Below are 18,750 nucleotides of genomic sequence, written 5' to 3'. Positions count from 1 at the left end.
CTATCACCACCAATAACAAGAATGACAACAACATACAACAAAAACAACAACAAAAACAAGCTTACAACGACAAAAAACAAAAAACAAAAAATGAACAAAAGTAACAGAAGCAACAACAACAACAAAACAGCATAATATGCCGGACATGTGCTAACAGGGTGACCATGTACTCCCAATCACGAAGACTCTGGATCCGAGACCGCGCCGGCAGCTGCCGCGGTTATGCCCTTCTCGTTATCGTTAATGTGCCCATACAGCTTGCACTTTTTTTTTTCCAAATTTTCATATAAGAGAGTTCAACAAGTCTCAAAATACCTGCGAGCAACATAATGTTATTTTTGAACATCTTTTATGATTGATACGGCACACCTATTCATTCAATGATCTATTCTCATTTGAATGAAAACGCTTCTTGGAAGAAAAAAGATTCTAACAGGAGCAAATTGAACAATGCATATTGTATACAATGCGCAATGAAGTCATGGGAAATCACCGAACAGAACGCAAGTACATACCCAGGAATAGCTCATTCAAACTTGACAATACCGGTCAAAGAGAAATATTACCGGGAAATATATGTTGAATGACTCAAGGTTTATTCTTATTCAACGACAACGTGTTATACACAAAGCGATATTCTGTTTCCTCGACCCATAACCTTTTGTATGGCGTTGTTCAGTTGTTGGCTTTACTTGCATGCAAGGGCCCCGGAAGTGCCCCCCAAACAAAAAAAAAAAAAAAAAAAAAAAAACAACAACAACAAACAAAAAACAAACAAACAAACAAACAAAACACACACACACACAAAAACACAAAATGTTGGGGGGCAAAACGAGTCCCCCCCCCCCCCCCCAAAGTGTCCCCTCTAACAAATTATTAATGAATAATTTAAAGACCAAATGAACAATAAAGGCATAATTCTTGTCTAAAAGTTGTCAATTTCATAACTGGAAATGCAAAATTTTTGCCACTAACGGGACGAAAATTATAATAAACTAACAATATACATTATTATATCTATACACTAATATTAACTTATGAGCAAATTTAGTGTATAGATGGTAGCCTCGTGTCCTCGAGTGTGCCCGCTGAAACATACCTTTAGTAAACCTTACATTTTTCATTTTGTTCTTTGCTTTCTAGCAGTATAAGAATATTTTTATTGCTCGAACAGAGATCACGTTTAAGCTTTAAATGAGTACATTTCAGATGGATGGCAAAGTCAAAGTGGCTCGCTCGCTCTGCCCGTACTTATAGTAGATAAAATGAAACATTTTCATAGATTATTATCATAGTCCTTCACAGTGATTTCTTTTAATATGTTTAATTCCTTAGAAATTTAATATAAAATGCTCTATAAACGCGACTTTTATACTCTGATTTTACAAAAAGTCCCTACCGTGGGAGGGGGTATTCCCCTCCCACACCCTCGCCGAAGATCTGCACACCGTCACATAATGTACCCCCCGTACATCAGCCGTATGTTATGATCATAGTCCTTCCAACTGATTTTTTCTCTCAATATGTTAATTCCCTAGAAATTTGCTTTTAAATGCTCTATAAACGCGACTTTTATACTCTGTTTTTTACAAAAAGTCCCTACCGTGTGTGTGTGTGTGTGTGTGTGGGGGGGGGGGGGGTATTCCCCTCCCACACCCTCCCCCGCTCGGTCGCTTCGCTCCTTCGCCGAGGATCTCACACCGTCACATAATGTACCCCCACTCCGTATGTTATGATGATAGTCCCTCCAAATGATTTTTTTTTTTCTTCAAAATGTTAATTCCCTTGAAATTTGCTTTTAAATGCTCTATAAACGCGACTTTTATACTCTGTTTTTACAAAAAGTTCCTACCCTGGGAGGGGGGTATCCCCCTCCCACACCCTTGTGGGAGGGGATTTATATAGGCCTACTGTTGTGGAGAGTATTTGATTTCATCGCTCAGTGACTGCGATGAAAATTGAAGCGGGAAATGATCGAAGATATCCATACCTCCATTTTTCGTTTTACCTGCAGTCCAAAGTCGTCCAGAAGCAAGTCTTATATGATATGTTACCCTTTCATGCACTCAGCAAAAAAAGAAAGTAAACGCTTTTTCGAGTTCACATTTTCATAGAAGATTTCGATGAAAACCCATGTATTATATGCCATATTAAAGGTAATTTAATTGGCTATCAACCTAGCAGGTCAATATAAGAGGAAATGTTATGCATGAGTGAACACATTCGTTTTTGTCCTCACAGGCACAAAAGTATGAATTGCAAAAAATTGACGTGCTGTCTTTCATTTACAAATGCCCTTTAAGACAACACTCATTACAAAATACCACTTTAACACAATGAGAATCATGAATGGAATAGCAAAGATAAGTTTTCATTCTCTTCATCTCTTAATAACCTCAAACAAAATCAAAGTGGGAAGCTAAAGGGGAAAATAAGATTTTTCTATCAACTCAAACTTGAATGACAGAGGGAGTGAGGGCACAAAGATGTTCAAATGAGCAGAATATCTTTATGTTTTTTTTTTTAATTTAGTAATTTAAGAATTCATGAAATAAATTCCAGAACCAAATATTATTGACAATTTTCCTAATTTGAGAAAAAATTCAATTTCCTACCATTTTTTGATATTGCTTCTTCTCTCATTTTATTTGAATTTGGATTTGAGAGAAGATTCTTCATTTTCTTCCATTATTTTTAACTTTCATTGTTTTTTGGGGGCTTCAAAGATATTACAGAGATCATAGGTTTATTATTGCAACTTAATTCATGCTTTTTATTGTGTTAAATTTGTCTTTTGTGAAAATGAAAGTGCACTTTCGAATGAATGACAACTTGTTCAATTTTGCAATTTTGACTTTTGTGCCTTGGGAGAGAAAAACGAAGGTGTTCACTAATGCGTAAAGTTTGCCTCTTTACTTACCTACCAGGTTGATATCCAATTGAATTACCTTTTACATGGCATACAATACATCAACTTTTAGCCAAATATTCTATGAGAAATATAAACTTGAAAAAGTGTTTTCTTTTTGCCATTATTGATAGTATATCAAGGAGTAAGGAGAATAATTCTTACGTCATACATGCTTATGCTCAAAGAAAAAAGAAAAGAAATGAAAAGAAAATCGAGGTTGGGAGATCAGAAAAATAAATCACTCAAGTACTCGCACAGTATTTTTTTTTTTTCTATTAAAACTTGCTTACTCTGAGAAATTGTTAACGAATGACTGATGACATTCGCAGAGATGGCAAGTTTCTCAACTGGCTGGGAGAAAGAAACTGCGACCGAAGGGGAGGGGTGGTGGAACAGATGCCCCCTCCCCATTGTGAAATTAGAAATTGTGAAATTAGAAATTGTGAAATTTTGTGGCATATCTTATAATACAGTTCTACTGGCATAAATCTCATCTAATCGTTATGGAACATAGTCCCGCAAGATTTCATTTTTAACATTTTTTTTAACATTTTGGTCAAGGTTGACTGAGTCCATATTGTATAAATGACATGACTTAGCAATGATGGCTCAATTTTTAGAGACCCCTTTGGATTACTAAGAAAGGAAAATAACTGTACGCACAGGTATCGCCCTGTAGGAGTCCTCCTCCCAAGGTTTACCGTACGCAGGGGGTGTTTAACCAAGGAGGTAGGCTAGTACCTCCATGGTTTAACCAGGTGAAGTGGTCCCGCCTTACATCCAACTGGACCTCATGGAAGACCAGCTATTTCAGCTGAATATGGGCTATCCAGCCATGTTCTCAGATGGAAATGAAACGCACACACAAACTCGATTCAATTCAGATTCTCATCCAATGTTTGTTTGATTATTGATCTACCTACCGTGTTTATTTTATTATTATTATTACTATTATTATTAATTTTTTTTTTTGGGGGGGGGGGGTGGGAGGAGGTTGGAGAAAATAATTACTGAGCGGATGCGGAAGATGGCGGGGATTAAGGCTCACGCCGTAGGAGTGAGACGGTGCGAACCTTGGTAGGTATGCATCCGCAGTCAAGTACTATAATATTGGGGAAATACCGAATAAAATGTAGGAAACGTAGGAAAGTGTAGGAATCACCTATAGCGCCTATAGGGAAGCTTACCCATGGGCATACATGAGCAAAACGTCATTGAATCACCCTTGTGGTGCTTAAGTAACAAAACGTAAGCCAAATCATGCTTGCGGAGCGTGCGTGTTGACAATAGGATGTAACATGATAGCCGCAGGCGCATGTACCGACGATTAAAGAGTGGAATTCCCTGATCACGGGCAACTAGACGAAATTGCGTAAGCGACACACAAAATAGATTCCTTCGTAGATGCATGCACCCTCAAACCATTAACACACATTTGCATTGAATTGAATCGAAGTGAACTGAATTGAATATATTTCTCATATCCACGCTAACAACCACGTAAGAAATATCAAAATAATGAAAATGCAATCCAAAACAAAGAAATTAGCACATAAAGAAAATGCAGTAACATACTATGGGCGAGTAGATAACACAAGGATATTTTGATAAGTGACGAAATCAAAGTTTTAGCCCAAACATAAACCCCTACACGCCACTGCAATACTCCAAACAATCTCAGATGGTATCGATCGGCTCTATATTATTCTCTCAAGTCGCGGATGTGATGATCTACAACTGTATTTGAAAAATAGGTTTATCTGTGAAACAAAAACCCCCACCCACAACACAGCAGAGCACACACAGAAAAGAAACTAACCCCAACTAATTTTCCCACTGCGACTACTTTATCACTTCTACCACTATCATGACTATACTATAATCATTACTACTAATTTGTTGATCTGATCGCTCCTCTTTTCTCTTTTCATTTTCCAATAAGATCACAATCTAGATCAAATTATAAAAAAGATACCACGATCCCCCTGGCTATCGAAATCTTTGTTGAGGTCTATCAGTAGGAAAAATAAGCTCTTTTATATATTTAAGTCTCAAAACACTGATGCTGCTAAAAGCAATTAGGTATCGTAATGTTCTTACTTCTGTGTTGCGTGAGGCAAAAAAAGAAATATTTTTCTTCACTGTTTTCTACCTATTTAAGTCAATGCAATAATCAATCTTTGTTTTTTATGCCTGTATTAGAATCTGAAATTGTTGACATTCTCCCTTCTGTATTTGATAATATGTTTCTAACAAATTCTTATTTTCATATGTATTCCACTCGTTCCCGAAGTAATTTACGGTATCCCTTTACTCGTTTGACTGTACGATCCCACTCTATTAGGTTCACAGGTGTAAGTGAATGGAATTCAATAAGTACTGCTTTGAAATGCAGTACAACTCTTTCTCTAGATTTAAGTGCTTACTGAAGCGTTCTTTCTTTGAACAGTTAGCCATGACTGAGTAGTAGAGTAGTATGTAAACTGCATGTGTGTGTGTGTGTGTGTGTGTGTGTGTGTGTGTGTGTGAGTGTGTATATACTATGTACGTATTAATGTGATGATTTTTTTTTTTTTATTTACTTGATTTCACACAGAACCAGTTGTAATATATGTTGCTATTGCAAAGTTGTATTTTCATGTGTAGGCAACCTAACACAAGCACAAGATGCTTTCAAGGCTGCCTGGCTCTCATTGTAAACGCCATTATTACATGTTATTGTGTTTTATTTTGCCGAATAAATGGCCTAAATTGGCCTCAATCAATCAATAAAAATCAACATTGTAAATAATCTTAAAGCCCCCCCAAAAAAATACTGGTTATGACGGAATTTCTAATTATCTTCTGAAACATGTTGTACATGAGATTGTTGTATGTATACCTCTCGCCCATATATTTAATTTGTCATTACTGAGCGGTGTAGTGCCTACTATAAAAAAAATCACTAAAGTTATCCCGATATAGAAAAAAGGCCGAGAGGACGAACTGGGAAATTATCGACCAATATCGTTATTAACTTCTTTTTCTAAATTACTTGAAAAGATTGTGTACACACGTGTATTCCGATTCCTAAACGACTGTAATGTAATAGATGATAATCAATTTGGATTCCGTAAAAAGCATTCCACAATTCATGCTATTTTACTAATGATAGAGAAAATAAAGTGATCGATGCCAAGTGTCACACAGTAGGTATCTTTCTTGACTACTCCAGGGCCTTTGACACAATCAACCATGAAATATTATTATACAAATTACAACACTATGGGATTCGTGGAAGGGCCTTACTGGAAGAACTCAATCTGTTAGTTTGAATGGCCATGTGTTCAGCTCACAGCCTATAACTTGTGGGGTACCGCAAGGATCCCTTTAAGGCCTTTATTGTTTATTCTTTATATGAATGACTTCCGCAGTTCGTCCTCCCTGTTCTATTTTCTACTTTTTGCCGATGACACCAGCATTTTTTATTCAAAACGAAACCCTCATGTTTTACTGAATACCATTAATACTGAATTAAAATCAGTATCTAAGAGGATTCAGGCTAATAAATTGTCACTGAATTTGACCAAGACCAAATTTATGGTCTTTAGCAATACAATCAATATTTTACCGGGCAAGATGGTCGTAAACGACGTGGAATTGAACCAGGTGGAATATATAAAATTCCTTGGTCTTTATATTGATTGTAAGTTGACATGGAAAGTTCATGTTGATTCTTTGCGTAAATTACTATCAAAAAATGTGGGTGTTATGTATAAGTTAAAAGAGTATTTTCCTAAACATGTTCTGCATTCATTGTATTCTACTCTTTTTTTGCCTTATAGGTTATGGAATCCTGGCATGGGGAAACTGCTGTATAACTAGACTCAATTCTTTATTATTGATACAGAAAAGAGCTATACGGATAATTAACTTCACCACATTTCTGGAACACACTAATGTCTTATTCTTTTCCAGTAGAACACTTAAGATCCAGGATTTATATCATTTCAATATCGGGTCATTTATGTATCAATTAAACTCAGGTGGTCTCCCTGATGTGTTTTCTTCGATGTTTGTCAAAAATACTGAAGTTCATTCTTATCCTATAATTACTAGACAAACAGATTCTTTTCATCTTTCTCCTGTATACGGACCGTACCTGCTTTAAAAACAATAACCACTACAGGACCTGAATTTTGGAATGAGTTGAATAGAGAAATAATCCAATCTCAGTATCTTTATTCATTTAAGCATAAACTTAAAGTAGTTTTTCTGAATTCATATCTATAGCTATTCTTCAATCCTCCTCGACATTCTCTGTTCATACTTCACATTACTGACATTATTGATTATGTAACATGTGCCTCGCTTGTGATTTCTGTATTATCTCCTGAACTTCTTTTGTACACTTGGTATCTCTGCTATTGTACACTGCATCTGACTTGTACCTCGCTCGGGTGATCACGCAACTCTCAAGAAGTCTTGTGCCGCGGACATTGTTTCTTTGTTTTTTCTTGTTCTTTTTTTTAAATACTTTTCGACGTTTATATTGCTCCAATTCACAAATTGTCATTCCTTTAATCACATATACCAAGTAAGAAATAATCTCACATCCGCATCTGGGAATCTACACCCTACAAGCAATGCTTCTATGTAGATTCCTCATATTTCACATGTTTTTTTTTAATTGTCTTATAAGCTGTACTTCACAATTCATCCACGCTTTTGTATTGTGATGTTTATGTTTTATGTATTTGTTGAAATGTGGAATATGGAACAATAAAAAAAAACCCCAAAAAAACTACCAGATGCTGCTGCTGCTACTACTACTATTACTACCTCTACTACTACTGTTTTAAGAGTACTACTATTACTATTACTACTACCACCACCACCACCACCACCACCACCACCACTACTACTACTACTACTACTACTGCTGCTGCTGCTGCTGCTGCTGCTGCTGCTACTACTACTACTACTACTACTACTACTGCTACTACTACCAGGGCCGGCGCAGTGTTTTCAAAAGTGTGGGGGCCCACTTCCGGGTTTCATGAGCTAACAAGCAAAAAAAAAAACAACAACAACAAAAAAAAAAAGGTCCTCAGCTCATTCTCTCCCCTCCCATTTCCGGGGCCCAAAGTGATGACACCTTATGTATTCCTTTGTATGGTGCACAAAAAGTGTGGGGGCCCGAGCCCCCACGGCCCCCACGGCTGCGCCGGCCCTGACTACTACTACTACTACTATACAACGATTAGTACTATACTGTTTCTATACTACTAGGCCTATACACTACTATGCTGCAGATGGTGGTTATAATGATATAAATAGAGCGTTTTATGCCACCTTTCTAAGCTCGGTGCGATGAGAACCCGCAAAGCTTTCAGAGAATTCCGGATTCCACAGGCTTTCAATTGTGGTTTAAAAAAAAACACACACACAAAAAAAAAAAAAAAACAGAGGAAAAGTAAACCACCGCAGCATGTCCTTAAACTTGCTCCGTCTAAATTTGAACAACGTGGCGTAGAAGCCGCATGGTATCAAACATTTCCTCATTCAATCTTCATATCATGTTTGCTCTTCACTCTTTTCTTTGCAATACTAAAGTGACTGGTGCATGCAACTCCTTCAAGCCATTGACTGACACTCCCTGGCGATTGTCTCGTGGTTCACGTTAACCACTTACTTCTTTGTGTAATTTTTGCAAAGTATGCATTATTTGTTTTATACTATTACACATTCATCATTGTTCATTAGCACACACGTCTAGTACTATTCTTCACAGTGTGTGTATATATACTTCTTTACTTTTTGCTTGTATACTTTGTACCATGTATCACCTTTTTGTCTATTGAAATAAACGAATTGAATTGAATATTGTTTTTGTCATTTTTTCCATAAAGAAGTATATATATTTCTGTACTTTTTGCTTTTATACTTTGTACCATATACAATTTCGCCTTTTATTCGATGGAAATAAAGAAATTGAATTGAACTTTTTTTCTCATTAAATCGACATTGCAAACATGGAAATCGCAAGCGGCACTGACGGAATTAGCAATATGCATATAACGGAGACAGTCATTTAAAGGAAAACCTCCATCCAATCACTGACCCTCCTCCCCCCCCCCCCCGCGCTCACCACCTCCAAAACCAGACATTTTGGTAATTGCAAGCGCATGAAACTTTCGCGAATTTCGCTTAGGAGCCATGCAGGATTTGCGAAAAGTAAAATGCACAACCAACGGTGCAAAATGTGCTCAGTTTTTTTATTCTTTAACAGACTACTTCCAGGGTCTGCATAGACAAGGCATAAGAAATTGACAGCATTTTAAGTTGATAACACTGTCGACATAGTGTTCTGAGGCAGATTTGTGGCACAACGCGTAAGTGTAGTACATGTAATATTCGATTTCGTCTGTACTGGGCATCTTGAGATAAAGGGCTGTCATCTCGTCTGACATCATTACGTATGTTTATTGTGCCGGTCTCTGCAACTTTGAACGTGATCGACATGAAAAGTGAAAATGAAACAATTTACTGTATTTTGTTACTAGCTGCTTTATCATTTTGGTTTGAAAATTTTGATCTTCCTAAGAAAATGTTCTCCGGCCAAAAATAGGTGTTATCGTGTTTTCGTTTGTGCATTATATTCTTTGAAAAATATGAAGTTGCAGAAATGAATTGAAATTGAAACTGGAATTGACATTTCACATGCTTTTATCATTGTACATTTCTACTTGCGCGGAGGGTTTGCTGTAGTTGCTGTTGTTATTTTACTTATTCGCAAAAGGGACTTCTACACCTTCAAGATTTTGCAAAGTGCCTCTTCATGGACAAAGCATTATTCATTGAGCCCTGCGCTGAAGAACGTATATACTGCCAGACAAGTGCACTGCTACGATGACGGGGTTTCCGTTATGGTGTCAAGGCAGCAACGCTGAAAGATGAAAAGAAGAATGATAAAACCCCAAACAATCACTGATGAAATATAAAGACTAAGCACAGCGCAAAGCACAATATGCCACGGAGGGAGAATCTTTGTATGAAACAGGGCCAAGCGAGATGAATGCTCTGCATGTATTATACCTTGCACTATTGTGAGCACAATAATAAGGAGGGAAAAAAGGAGGTTGACATAGATACACTTGGAGATCCTTGAAATACAGACATTGCTATAGCTGTTGTTGTCTACCGTCCACCATTTCGCAGGCAGTCTGCATACATGCATCAATGGTTGTACAAGTTTACTTTTTGCCAACAGTTTGCACACTGCATTCTGATAATGATTGTGTGCGCCATCTTTATTCTTTTGATCCATTTTTTTTTTTCGTGTCATAACCGCATATTTGAAACATTTGACTTGGCAGACTTAAACCGGACTATATAGGAACAAAAGCAACAGGAACACAGTTAATCAGAGGTCAATTTTCCCGCGCCGTCCCCGCTGGCAGCGCCAGTAAATCTGTAGTGTCTGTGTGATATCAAACTACAGCTGCACAGCGGTACTATCTCACAGTGCGAATGCGAAGTCTAACATAGTAAATAAGGGCAATGAAAGACAAAGATTTTGTATGTAGATTTAGTAAATGCTGAATTATTGGCAGAACACAGTAGTGAATGCTGTGTTCTACTTATATTTCTATCAACTTACACACGCACGCATACACACACACACACACACACACACACATGCACACACTCACGCACACACACGCACACACACACACACACACACCTATATAATGTCTCTTGCAAAATCAGAAAGTTTCAAGTGGCTAAACTTTCCCGAATTTCGCAAAGAGCAACTATTCGCAAAACGAAAATGCACGCGTAAGTACTTGTCTATATAGGCAGTGTTTTGAATGCCAGTGGCGATTCGCTAAAGCCGCGTGCAATTCGCAATAGTTTTTGTTTTTACAGAATACATAGTGGGTTTCATTCCTTTTTTTTCGAAGGTTAAGGTAAAGGATCATACAGGGACCACTACACACAATAGAGGAAACCCCTTGGAATACAGAAAACAATAGCTCCACATGAATCTAGCGACAATACTTCTTTCCATTCATAATGTGTTTCCAAACTTTCAAGTTTAGAATAGATAGAAAAAGATAACTCCGTCAATAAAGAATTGTACCCCAAACCCCAAATCAAACTGAATTGACCCAAAATGCATGTTTGCACACCTACCGGGCGGAAGAGAGAGAGAGTGGGAGAGAGAGAGAGAGAGAGAGAGAGATGGAGATGGGGGGGGGGGGGGGGGAGAGAACACCGCCCTACTCTACCCAACCCTCAAAGCAGCTATTCGACATGTTCGATGCAGAATCCCAGAAACCCATACGTCTTTATGTAGACACTGACTATGATATCATTCGCAACACGCTGAAGCGACGTGACGGTGAAATTCATTCTTTTCTTCCATTTTGTAAAGCCCTTCGCATACTCCGATTTATTCACTGAAGTAGACACCAACGTTAAGTGTGATTCTTCCCCTTGGGTGAACACGCCGGGTAAAGCATTTTTTTCCAGCAATGACCCTGCATGCACGGCAGAACAAAAAAAAAAAATGAAAGAAAGAAGAGAAAACTCACAATAGGCTTCATAATTATCAATGAAAATTATTGTTGACGCGCCTACAAAGGACTCTTTGTGTGGGTGCAAAGTAGAGACCTTGTAGGACAACCTCCGTGGGACAAATGGTGGCATATTTTCATATTTACTTCAGTAAGCTATGACTACGCAAATATTCCCTAGAAATGTAATATATCATCTACATCTATATCCATAAATCTGTCTGTCTGTCTCTATCTACCTCTCTCTGTATTTATATATGTATATCGTATGTTTATATCTATATACATATATGCATGCATTATGTGTGTACATATGTGTGTACATTTACATAATTTTGATATACTGTACATATATATATATATATATATATATATATATATATATATATATATATATGTATATATGGATGTCGTGTGTGTGTGTGTGTGTGTGTGTTTGAATTATTCTACTCAAAACAGCAATGGATATCTTTCTAACAGCAGACAGTTTCCAAAAGAAAAGAAACACCTCAACACCTCTAATTTTCGGATCGGTTTCATGCAATACTTTTTTTCCTGCATTTTCCTGCTACAAGGCGAAGATTTCTGGAGAAAGAGAAGGATGTTAATGTGGTCATGATCTGTTCATTAGTTCTGGGGTTAAAATAATGCACCTTGGAGAAATAGGTGTTTAAATTCAAAACAGTTTACGAGAAAATGAAACATTAGTTTCTGCTCTTCCTCGTCTTTATATTGAACCTTGTGCAGTGTGGTATTTTTTTTAAATGATTGTATAACATGTGAGCAATAACGCGAGTAAACAAACCACTGAGCAAAACTAATATACAAAAAAACAAAAACAAACAAAACAAACACGATTTTATCGCCCACTAGGTTGGGAAATGAAATCATCCGAAATTGTCATTGTGCACTATGTTATGCGTATGTTATTGTTGTGAATCTTCATGTCTCGTTGTGAAATTCCAAAGCATGCAGAACAAATTAAAATGCATGCTTGTAACAAAAGGTTGTAACTTTCATAACTATACTGAGTATACTGAGCTTGCTCTGTTGCTTGCGACTAACTGAACGGCTCGTCTTTAACTTTCCTTTGTGATTGTCTGTCCATGAATAATTTGAAGAAATTTCAGGAATGAAAATTTGAGGAACCGGATGCCACTAATTCTTCACTTTAATTTTGATTTAGTTTCTCAATAAAAGATACATCTATTATAAAAAGAAAAATGATACATGGTATCCTCCCAGGATGCATAATAGAATATTACAAACATAATTATAGAACATGGTGGTCAATCTATGAAAGTTTGAATCTGCGTATAAAAGAAATATGATGGAACATACTTAACAATGTCAAAAGCAAGCTTGCATACACTGTGTAATGTCTGCTCTCTATACATGCTATACGCCGCCACTTTTCAGTCAGTTCATGATTGAAAAGGAGTAATTGAATTGAATGTTGAATTGTTTTGCTTCGATATTTGGGGCGCTGTGGCATAGTGAATAAGACTCCCGACTCCCAATCGGAGGACCCGAGTTCGATTCCGGCCCAGGTGCTAACATCCTTGATTATTATTATTCAAATGATTAGGAAGTTAAAGACGTGAAGCCCATCTTGGATGGGATTGAGTTGGAGGACATACACGACCCAGCCGACCCGTACTCCGGTGGCCAGCCCTTCCCTGAACCCAGCGAACCCGGCTCAGTGGGTGACCAGATCTTCCGACCCGAGAATGAGAGCCGAAAATCAAAGTCCATGTTCATCCTCAAGGTCCTCATCGGCCTGGCTGTCGTGGTCGTCCTCATCGTCGCCATCGCATGCGCGGTTATCTTTCTCGGTAAGGAAACCGATAGGGGCAAATTTAGCAACGCAAAAAAAAAAAAAAAATAGCAACGTAAAAAAAAAAATAGCAAATTGATCATCTATTCTTATCATGAGTACATGGCTTGAATATTTATAATTCCTGGCCTTAAACAAGGTAGACGTGAATCTTACATAATTATTGGCGTAGCAGCGTCGTTATTATTGGATGTGCATGGTATATTTCGGCAAATGCAATGTGTCACGCACTTTCACTCCATGGAATGTTGCATAATCCACCCCTTTTTTTTAACACGGTCGCAGAAAGATATTTCAATAGCGCCTATAATATAACCAGTTTTATGATGTTATGATTATAATTTCAGATTGTAGTCATGTACCGTGTGCCAAAAAAGAGCAGTTACCTTGAGAATCGTGTTCACTAAAAGCTCAGTCTTACCGGATGCATATATGCATTGTTTCTAGATAGGCAGTAAGCACTGATTTATGAATAGATGTGTACACTAAGTCTCGATTGATTAGTTATCAAAATATACTTAAACATGGCAATCAATCAATCATATTAGCGAAATGCTGCGACCAATCTTATAAAAGTTTCTAGATGTCTGCAATGACAGAAGTCCAAACCAAATCTTATATGAAAGAGAGAGAGAGAGAGAGAGAGAAAGACAGAAGACAGACAGATAGAGAAAGAGGGACAGAGAGAGAGAGAGAGAGAGAGAGGGGTGGGAGGTTAGAAGGAAAAAAAAAAACAACAACCCAGACTAGTAGTAGCACAGTGTGCTAAGAATGGCTTTTCTTTGTTGTTCTTGTAGACAGGTCAAATACCGCAGGACCAACGACCGTTCCGGTTCCCACAGGATCTACGGCAGGTACGCATTGATGACCGTTCCAAACACAAAAGATAAAACTTTTTTTTTTGACCACCACGTCAAAATTGCCTTTGCCACAGAGGACAAATAGATTTGCATGACATATCCAAGCACCCAATTAATCCAGACATTAATGACGTAATAGTACGGTGTAAATTATTTATGCGTCAATCAACCGTATGATAAATAAACTCAAAAGTAATCTATACTTCATAAAACAAAGGGAATCCATGCAACTCTTCTACCAATACATATGATATACATCATGTATATTTCTATGAGATGAATTTTGTCTGAGGTATATCGACTCTTACGTCATCACCAATTTCCGGACTTGCACGTTTCTGCTGCTCAAAGTGGATTCGTTAAACTATGTCAAATGAATACAGCTGTGACATTTCCAGCAACAAAATTAATTTGCTCATAAGTATGAAGTCAATGATGAGGCACGAAGTACCCAATTATGTCTACTTTTTAACAATTTTCCGTTTACATCCTTTTTCGTTATACATAAACTGCACATGCAGCGCCCACTCTTCTACCAGGGGTCGTTGTTGGTAAGTGATCAGGAGTAATATATTATATTTTTTCTAAATTCTATAATTATCTTTATATTATGTTTGTAATCTGCATTTTTGGTTTCAATAGAAGTACAGAAGGGATGACGAATTAATAATGATGATGATGATGATAATAACAATAGTAACAATAATAATAATATAGGTTTTCCTGGCCAATTTCGCACTTTTTTCAGTCCAATTCCTAATTGCTGCATTCAATTTAGCACGATTTAGCCTAGATGGCATGATTGGTATTTCAATTTTATATCTTTTCGTTCAAATTTATTTTGGAGCATTCAAATCACCTTTAACATCATTCGAATCAGCACTTTTTCAGTTCAAATTCGTAAGACAAGCACCATTTCGCAAATCGCGTGATCACGAACATGCTGCGCTCTTTCATTCGAATTCGTTCTTGGGCATCCAATTTCGCATTTACTGCATTCAATTTAACAGACACGTTTATGCTTCTATTCCTTTTTATTTCATTTTCATTTATCATATTAAGGTATTGTTTGCAAGCATCATAGCATTTCATATTTTCGTATTCACTCTTTATTCTGATATCACCTTTGCAACAGTACTTCAAAAATATGTGTATGTGTTTATGATGTTCACAGATACATTAATTTTAAGTCTGTTTTGACATTAGTTGGTAGAAGGAGGTTTCAGTTTATATCGTGGTTATTTCTTTCATCTGTATGTTTCATTATTTTCATTTGGTGGGCGCTATATTGCGTGAATCATCATTAGGAATAAAGTTCTTGGATCAGCTCTAGCCATCAATTTGTCAAGGTTATTACCCTCAAATGCCTCTATGATTCTTTCCCTGTCTTCTTGAGATATACGCCTGTATCTAACTCGTGCTGCCATGACTGGACAAAAGAAAGTGAAGTGATCTATGGTACTGGTGCATGTATAGTTCTGATAACATGTATGAAAGAAAGGGGCGTTACAGAACAACAAACTTGAGTTATTTAGGGTCAAAGATACCTTTACTATATGCTTAACAGTGTGTGGATGAAACAAAAATTCACATTTAAATTCGCATAAATCACGGTTCTCATCTTTTCAAAATAGAAATAACATTACGCCAATTTGAATGAACATGTTTGGAATTTGACTGCCCATATATACGCTAAATTGAATGACTGAAATACCATTTTCTGCCAGTGCAGAGCACGTGCAGAGCACGTGCCAATTTGAATGCCCGTTTTACGAATTCGAAAGGCAAATGTGCGAATTTCATTGATCGAAGTGCTAAATTGAACGAACAAGTTGCAATTTTGAATGACAGAATGTGCAGTGACGAGGATTTTCGCTAAATTGAATGAACCTTTTATCAAATGGACTGACAAAAGTGCGAAATTGGCCGGGAAAACCTGTAATAAGGACAGACAACACGCCATCACACCTTTGATTCATTGAGCAGACTAAGTTTACATTTTAAAAAACATATCAAGGTGTAGAATTCGAAAAGTTTTGTCTTCAAGAGGAAGTTTCTTTCAGAAAAATCTACGCGAGACAAACGACTGCAGACTGAAAGGTATATTGAACAAAATGATCTCTCAAATAATGGAATCATTGTTTACACACTCGAGCACAGACACGCATGCACGCGTTTGGGCTCACAACAATGTGTTTCCCATCGGCTCATGTTCTTTCTTAAAATGACATATAGTGATCATAACTATTACGCTTTCCTTTGTAATATTGACTTCGAATGTGGGCCTATACAGCAGTAAGCTTTTTACTCGACACTCATGCTCGTGGCGTGTGATCAGATCAGGGGCGGATCCAGGAATTTCGTAAACAGTGGCGCCTTTGGTTGAACTTCTGTAAAGCTGGTTGCGGGGGGGGGGGAAGGAATGACAAAACACAAATGTTTGCCTTTTAAAGATGAAGTTATAATGTCGTAACCTATCGCAAGTATATATATATATATATATATATATATATATATATATATATATAAACAACTTCACCGTATGCCATTCTGACATAACAACAACAACAACAACAATAATAATAGTAGTAGTAGTAGTAGTAGTAATAATAATAATAATAATAACAATAATAATGATAATAATAATAATAAAGTGGTAATAACGATGATAAGAAGGAGAAGAACAACAAGAAGAATTAAATCATTTGATTCATGTTGTTCTGGAATTAAGTTACAATATCAAATTGCACACTTATACCTTTAAAATCCTTCATCAGGTGGTATCTACCTATTTGGACCGCTTGATCACTTCTTTTTTTCTTGTAAGTTATCACGGACAATACTCTCAAAATAGCACTTTGTCAATGCTTGATCCGAAATCCGCATAAAAAAAAAAAATCATCCTTTTCATACATCGGTAGTCCCCAATTCAATATAATCCCCATCAGTGCAGTACAGGAGACTTTGACCCTGATTGTATCTAGAACATGTAGTTTAATATTCATCCATACGCTTTTTTGAACAGGTTTTATTAAAAATCATGTCTGGCAGCCAAAGGCTGAATTGCACATGTTTTACAATCATAGTTATAAAAACAGACAGATTATTTCGGTGCTCTGCACAAACAATGATATAAAGACATGATATAAAAAAGAACAAATATTAAGTGGTCACATGTGGTAAATAATAATAATACTAATAACAATAACAATAATAATAATAATAATAATAATAATAATAGTAATAATAATGATAATAATAATAATACATACAATTTCTATAGCGCCGTTCTCCACTTTGATTAAATGCTCAAGGCGCTTTACAATTGTACATCAAAGCAAACAGACTGAAGATACAAGTACATCACCGTAATAGAAGAAGATGAAGAAGCAGAAGAAAAAAAAAAGACATGAAAGTCTGTCTTCAAAAGGCACTGGTCTTCAAAATGTACTACTAAACAAATAGGATTTTAAATTACTCCTGAAAGATGTTATAGGGCTTGAGTCTTTCAACTCACGAGGAAGTGAATTCCACAGTGTTGGTCCAGCGTGGGCGAAAGCTCGTTTCCCCCAAGATTTCCTAGAAAACTGAATACGTAAGAGACCTGAAGTTGAGGATCGAAGAGTTCGTGAAGGTTGGTATTGACGAAACAAACAAACATTGTAATGAGGAGCTGTTCCCTCAATAACGTGATAAACCAAAAGAAGTATCTTAAACCGAATACGCTCCTGTAAAGGCAACCAATGAAGACTCTTCAGGATAGGTGTGATATGACTGCGTTTACTTGACAAAGAAACAATACGTGCAGCGGCATTTTGTAGCTTTTGTAATTGGGAAATTTGTGAGTTTGGTAGATTGAAAAACAAACCATTACCGAAATCAAGGCGTGAAGAAATAAGTGCATGAACAAGTTTTTCCGTGGCAGAGCGAGTCGAATACTTGCGAATAAAACCAATATTGCCCAATTGATAACGGACTGATCTAGAAATGTTGGTGATTTGATCAGACATATCCATGTGAGAGTCAAACATAACACCCAGATTGCGACATGACTTTGACAGAGAGATATCGTTACCTACAATCGAAATGAAATTAATATCCAACTTATTCAAGCGAGATTTAGAACCAAAAAGGATAAATTCACACTTGCTGTGGTTTAGAAGCAATGAGTTTGACCTCATCCAAGCATCAATATCAATGATGCAATTTTCTAGACAGCGCAGTGCATGGGATGCTTGGATTTGATGCGGTGGAAAAGATACAAAAACTTGTATGTCGTCTGCATATAGATGATACCGAACAGAATGACTTTGAAATATTTTCCGCAGACCGATCAAATAGATAGAAAAAAGGGTGGGCCCGCCAACAAAGCCTTGAGGTACACCACAGCCTAATGGCTTTGAGGACGATGTGACACCATTCAAAAGAACAGACTGTGAATGGTGTGATAGGTATGATTTAAAGCATTCGAGAGCCTGTCCCCGGATACCCAAACTTGTAAGTGTATTGACAAGAATTCTGTGATCTACAGTGTCGAAGGCCGAAGACAGATCCAACAAAACCATTGCTGTGACGGATCCG

The 18,750-nt window shown here is 37.0% G+C and overlaps 1 protein-coding gene across 1 annotated transcript in view; it reads left to right on the top strand.

Annotated features, from left to right (window-relative positions):
* The first annotated feature begins 3,938 nt into the window (after positions 1-3,938).
* LOC140229549 (uncharacterized) overlaps positions 3,939-18,750 on the top strand; it is a 92,110-nt gene continuing 77,298 nt past the window's right edge. The window contains exons 1-4 of the mRNA XM_072309796.1: positions 3,939-3,968; positions 13,061-13,307; positions 14,107-14,163; positions 14,691-14,720. Coding sequence (XP_072165897.1) covers positions 3,939-3,968; positions 13,061-13,307; positions 14,107-14,163; positions 14,691-14,720 — 364 coding nt within the window. The remainder of the gene's footprint in view (positions 3,969-13,060; positions 13,308-14,106; positions 14,164-14,690; positions 14,721-18,750) is intronic.

This window comes from Diadema setosum, chromosome 6, assembly GCF_964275005.1.
Source record: "Diadema setosum chromosome 6, eeDiaSeto1, whole genome shotgun sequence".
Lineage (NCBI taxonomy): Eukaryota > Metazoa > Echinodermata > Echinoidea > Diadematoida > Diadematidae > Diadema > Diadema setosum.
This window is presented reverse-complemented; position numbering and strand designations above follow the sequence as displayed.